Source organism: Poromitra crassiceps (genome assembly GCF_964638095.1).
Source record: "Poromitra crassiceps genome assembly, chromosome: 8".
In the NCBI taxonomy this organism is placed as follows: domain Eukaryota; kingdom Metazoa; phylum Chordata; class Actinopteri; order Beryciformes; family Melamphaidae; genus Poromitra; species Poromitra crassiceps.
In genome coordinates, this window is record NC_139629.1 from 45,275,141 (window position 1) to 45,281,112 (window position 5,972).

A 5,972-nucleotide genomic window follows, 5' to 3' on the forward strand; every position below is an offset into this window, starting at 1 on the left:
ATGCCCGGAGCCGGTGGTGGTGTCAATGTGGACGGCTCTTGCCAGGCGCTGTGTCGCACGCTGGTGTCTCAGAACGGCCTGCAGAGAGAGACGGCCGACATCTCCCAGTCTGTCCTCTACACCTCACTGATGGGCCTGCTTCTGGTCGCTGATAAGGAGGTGTGTATTGTAGGTGGATGTGTGCCTGTGAGTGTTATAGATTAGTAACTGGAGAAGACAAGAGCGCTTGATCTTGTACATTGAGAGACTCCTCGTGCTCAGTCACCAGCGAATGCCTTTCGCATAGCTCTCATTCATCTTCACATCTAGCAGTGTGGTGGGACAACAAGAAAATCTGGACATCTTTATTTATTTTGTAAGACTGATATATGGGTGGGCGCACATGGGACAACGTAGCATGAACACTGACAAAGGAGACGATCTAAAAGACGTAATGGAGAGTATGCTGTACATCAATACACGCGTTAAAGCACCGGTCAGCACTCCTTCCGTTACGTAAGAGGATGAACGTTTCAGGTTGACCTCCTTCACCCTCCCTGGTTATGCTAATGAGATAAGAAAGCTAAATCTGTCCTACCAACACTGTACACTACACACACACACACACACACACACACACACACACACACACACAGAGTGACATGGTGGATTTAGGACAGACAGACAGTAATACGTCATACAGACACACAGGGGTCAAGTACTTGGACACATGCAGTGAAGGGTACACTACACATAGCCTAGGTAAACCCAGCCCCCACGTGACCTGCTCTCTCAGTTCCCAGTCACTAGAGAACAGGTCTGAGAGCAGGTCACGTGGGGGATGGGTTTACCCAGGCTACACTACACACACACAGCGTTTCTCAATGTTAAGGCTCCTTCCTCGGCAGGACGGGTCCTTCCATGGTTTTTCCTAGCCGGCGAGGAAGGACTCTTGCCTGCCCTCTGTAGGAAGAGCCATCCTGCCAAGGAAGGATCCTTAACATTGAGAAACGGCGGCTGTCTTGGCGAGACAAATTGAGCACAAACAGTAATGAAACATGCTATGGTGCAATGGATTGATTTTTTTGAGTTGTACACAAAATATACAACATGGGTGGGTCAGTATTACTGGTCAATAGCTTGCCTGTGTTCTTTGTTTACAGAAGGAGCAGCTGAACATAGGAAGTGGAAGAGTTGGCCTTAGGAACATAGGAAACACAGTAAGTAAGTGTTTGGTAGTGAATGCAGGACATTCTTCAAGCAAACCAGTCCTTGGAGCAGAAATGGTTCAAGTGTTTTGCAACCGTACCGTCAATCATTTCCAGTGCATTTACTCACCTGCACCAATTTTGGTCTGTTCCTGAATCAGTGCTTCCTGAATGCAGTAGTCCAGTGTTTGTCTCACACACGTGGCTTACGGGACTACTGCCTCCTCAAGTCCTACAGGCAAGAGAGGTTCTCCAAAGAGGATGCAAAACTCATGGAAGGTGTGTTCCTGTCCCCTGCTCTCCTCTCCTCTCCCTCCTCCTACTTTGTGCTTGTCCTTTTCTCAAAAGAGTAATCCCTGTCCTTGGTCTCCCTGTGCCAGCCTTCTCTCAGGTGCTGTCAGGCCTTTGGGGGGTGACTGGAGGAGACAAAGTGGTCAATCCACGACAGTTTTACAACATCTTCAAAGAAGCAGTGCCTTACTTCAGTGGCTACAGGTGAGGAGGGGACCGATGTCTGGCCAGTATAGCTTTGCTGTACCTGCACTTGTGTACCAGAACAGGAAAGCCTCTGAAAAGGTGGGGTCAACCGCTCTGACAGGTAGAAGCTGCCACACTACTGATATTTATTTAAATTCACTATATTTTATATTTAATTATATACCGGGGATAGTTGTAAATATAGACTATCCAACTATAAACTATCCAAGGTGAGTGATTTACCCACCTTGTTTCCCCTCATTGATTGATATAGCTGATCTGAAAATAGGTTATTAAACTCTTGCCTCATTTCAAAGAGGTGGGTAAACTGCTTTTACTTGCATTTACCCTCCACTACGCCCCTGATAATAATATATATATATAATTATATTATATGTCCAATGAGACTTTGAGGGTCACATGGCCTAAATGCTCTCAGGGGTCTCAGCACCCGACTAGAAAAACAACTCTGCCCTAAAAAGGCAAACATAACATTACTTTGTGCATTTTTTTTTAAAGCTCAATGGTAATTACTAGTTTTTTGATTTGAACAAAAGTTCAGGCTAACAAGGTGCTATCAACTTCTTCAGGATGTCAGGACAAGAGATAAACGCAAATAAGCAAATAAGCCAATAAGCCTGTGACAATAAGGTTTTGTCACAAATGCGGTTACCGTTACTGTATTGATTTTGTCGTGCAAAACACTACATGTACACAGCTACATGTGACATTAGCTATTCTCTTTCCCTCTCTCTTTGACCTTTACGTTCCCAGTCAGCAGGATGCTCAGGAGTTCCTGAGGTTCCTGTTGGACAGGCTGCACACAGAAATCAACCGCCGGCCATATGTGCGACGAACAGGCAAGGAGCCTGAACCAAAATATGCCAAACTTAGGTGAGTATGCTTATGTGCTTTGTGCTGGCAGACTTTTATGAAATACAATGGAGTGGCCTTCTCTCAGATCTGTAGCCAACTACCACTCTACATATAACCACATTTTGTTCTCTCTCTCTCTCCCCTCTCTCTCCCTCTCTCTCTCTCTCTCTCTCTCTCTCTTCTCTCTCTCTCTCTCTCTCTCAGGATTTCAGAAGAGGCCTCAGCCATGTGGAAGAAGCACTTGGAGAGGGATGACAGCAAAATAGTAGGTGAGGAAAGATAACCCATTCATGGTGAGCCTTTATCCTCATCACAAATACCAGTTTAATATCAGAGCAACTATCAATATTTCTTCTCCTCCTCACTACCCCATCTCTTCCGTCAGACCTGTTCTCTGGCCAGCTGCGCAGCTCGCTACACTGCTCAGTTTGCTCCCACTACTCCACCACGTTTGACGTGTTCTGCGATCTGTCGCTGCCCATCCCCAAGCGGAGCTCTGGCAGGGAGGTGACGCTGAGGGAGTGCCTGGACCTCTTCTCCCAGGAGGAGAAACTGGACGAGGAGAATGCACCCGTGAGTTAAAAGGCCGGGCCAAGGCCTTGCGTGTGTGTGTGTGTGTGTGTGTGTGTGTGTGTGTGTGTGTGTGTGTGTGTGTACACACAGTACACACAGTGAAAGAGTGAAGGGCAGCTGAGCACTCTCTGGTTGAATAGAGTCTTTGATGTGGAGAGAACTCTCTGGTTGAATAGAGTCTTTGATGTGGAGGCAGACAGACAGAGAACAGAGAGTCAGAGCTGTCGGTACAGCAGGTGTTTGTTGGTTGACCTGGCCTTACTGCTCCACTCAGCTCTGTCCAGGTGAGTGGGCTGCTGTTTACTCACTCCTCACTCGGACTGTGTGTGTGTGTGTCTGTGTGTATATGTATATATATATAGCATAATAGCATATAGCATATATGTATAATGTGTATACATTTGATGCAAAGTAGTATTAGTGAGTAAACTCACTGCCAGAGACACCGGGAGCTCCAAGCCAGCAAACTGCTGCAGTGGGAGCCAACACACGGGCATCGATCACGAGGGTGTCCCACTGTCACATCATCAATGTACATGACATTGGACGTACTGAAGAAAGATGGAGCACTGGCGAGCTAGCCAGATGACTGGAGGATCGAGATGAATGGAGATGCCGCTGGAGGGCGAATGATGAAAGTTGTGATCAGTATTGATTAAAGGTGGATATGAGGATTGGGAGGGGAGTCGTGGTGCTAACTCAGCAAAACCCCAGTTACAAATCTGCCATGCCCCATCCCCTCTTCCAAGCTGGGTTTCCACATACTGTAGATGCTCACCTGAATATCACAAGCGAGAGCATCAGATCCTGTGTATTTAATGTTGTAATAGAGGTGTAGGCCGAGGTCATTGAGTCAAACTGATTGTCTGTGTGTGTGTGTGTGTGTGTGTGTGTGTGTGTGTGTGTGTGTGTGTTTTTCTACATGTGTGTTTCAGATGTGTGAGAGGTGCAAAAGGCGAACAGAGAGCACCAAGCGGCTGTCTATACAGAGGTTTCCCCAGGTTATTGTCATCCGTATCCTTGGCAACAACACTTACCTTCCTACCTAGCATTTGGCTGTTCTCTGCAGGATCTTGATCATGATGATGATGGTAATGAGGAGGATATCTGTTGGAGAACTTAACTGCCGCTGTCAGATCTGAACCGTTTTGCCATGTCACGCTGGTCTATCAGTAAAAGCACAGTGCACGTGTCCTTCCCACTCACCAACCTGGACCTTGGCCCCTACGGACCTGTCGACTGCGGTAACACAGCTGACATTTTCTCTCTCTCTCTTTCTCCATTCTCTCTCCTTTACTCTCTCTCTCTGCACACTCTTTTCATACAAGCACATCGACCTGTGTACTGTGTGTCCATGTCAACTAAGAAATATGTCTCTGTATCCCCGCAGGTCCAGTTCTGTATGACTTGTATGCGATGTGTAACCACTCTGGGACCGTGAACATGGGACACTACACAGCCTGCTGCTTGGAGGAAAAGGGTTGGAGCTTCTACAATGACTCCAGGTTAGAGTTCTCCAATCATTTGTGTCAGACCCCCCCCCCCCCCCCCAGTTTTTCTCCCCAATTGTACTTGGCCAATTCCCCCTGCTATCTCGGTCGTTGCTCCACCCCGTCTGCCGATCTGCGGAGAGTCGTAGACTAGCACATTGCTCCTCAGTCGCCAGCCACTTCTTTTCACCTGACAGCGAGGAGTTCCACTGACGGCACCACACATTTAACCACACAATGGTCTTGTCTACAATACTGTATACAAGTAATTTATATCCAGACATCTTCTGTTCCACTTGGAGCTGTTTCTTACTCTCTCCATCTACCTTTCCTTTCCCGCAGTGTGACTCCTCTCTCGGAAAACCAGCTTCAGACCAATCAAGCCTATGTGCTCTTCTACCAGCGCAGCAGCAACAGCACCGCCACCGTCAGGAAATAGACCTCAGAAGTGGTTGGGCTACAACGTGACATCACAAACAGCCAATCAGGACAGCTTCATCTCCAGTGTACATGGAAAGCAATAGAAGCAGCCGAGCTGTGTGACTGTGTGGCATCTACAGTATGAACTTCTAATTTCTCAATGAGGGACTCAGTTGACTTCAGCGAGGACATCTGAGACGGAGAGAGAGGCCATGGTCATGAGGATGCATTTGAAGAGTCTCGGTGAGAGACTGCCCAGGCAGACCGTGCCGTATAGACTCTGTGCCCTAGTTATCTAACCTTGCTTGCAAGATGGATAACCTCGCGAGATCAAAAGAGATTCTCTCAACGTAATGTGAAGCTAAACCGTCCATCTGGCAGCGTCAGGTTACTAGTTATCAGGCATGAGTAAACATTTCAGCATAGCATACTTGCACATGATGCAGAGCTCTTTACTTTCAGAGCCAATGATTCATGAAGACGTGTACTCAAATTAACCTCAAGTAGCTCCTCAATTACATGGGAAACAGGCTGAATTTCCTGGTTTGAATTGCATTGTACATAACGTATTTGGATATCTGATAGTTGAAGTTCAAATTCTTTAACTAGATTTTAAATGTTTTTTTTTGCAAATGTATAATTTAAATATGTAAATAGTTATATATATTATGTACATTCTGTCTTTTTATCTTAATAAACTGATATATGTATCTCCACTGGATGTTCTTTGTTCCATAGTGCTGATGCCCCAAAATTGTTTATTATTTATTTTAATTCTCCATTTCTCGCCTATGGGCGTGCAGTGTAGCCTACTAGGGGCGTGCTCTGTACTGGCTCCGGCCGGAGCTGGATCAGCTCGATCCGGGATCTTGGATCCTTTCCGTTTTTTGTTTTTTTTGGTCTGGCAAATGACGCCATTACGCACATGCGTGAGAGGAGGTGGGCGGAG

At 46.6% G+C, this 5,972-nt stretch overlaps 1 protein-coding gene across 1 annotated transcript; it reads left to right on the top strand.

Annotated features, from left to right (window-relative positions):
• On the top strand, positions 1–5,042 carry usp21 (ubiquitin specific peptidase 21; the record flags this gene model as incomplete). The annotated part of the gene is made up of 11 exons (XM_083641262.1): positions 1–159; positions 1,143–1,199; positions 1,349–1,466; positions 1,568–1,682; positions 2,439–2,558; positions 2,745–2,809; positions 2,926–3,113; positions 4,049–4,127; positions 4,250–4,357; positions 4,504–4,618; positions 4,946–5,042. The coding sequence occupies 11 exons, from the start codon at positions 1–3 to the stop codon at positions 5,040–5,042; spliced, it is 1,221 nt and encodes a 406-aa protein (XP_083497388.1).
• Between the last annotated feature and the right edge of the window lie 930 nt (positions 5,043–5,972).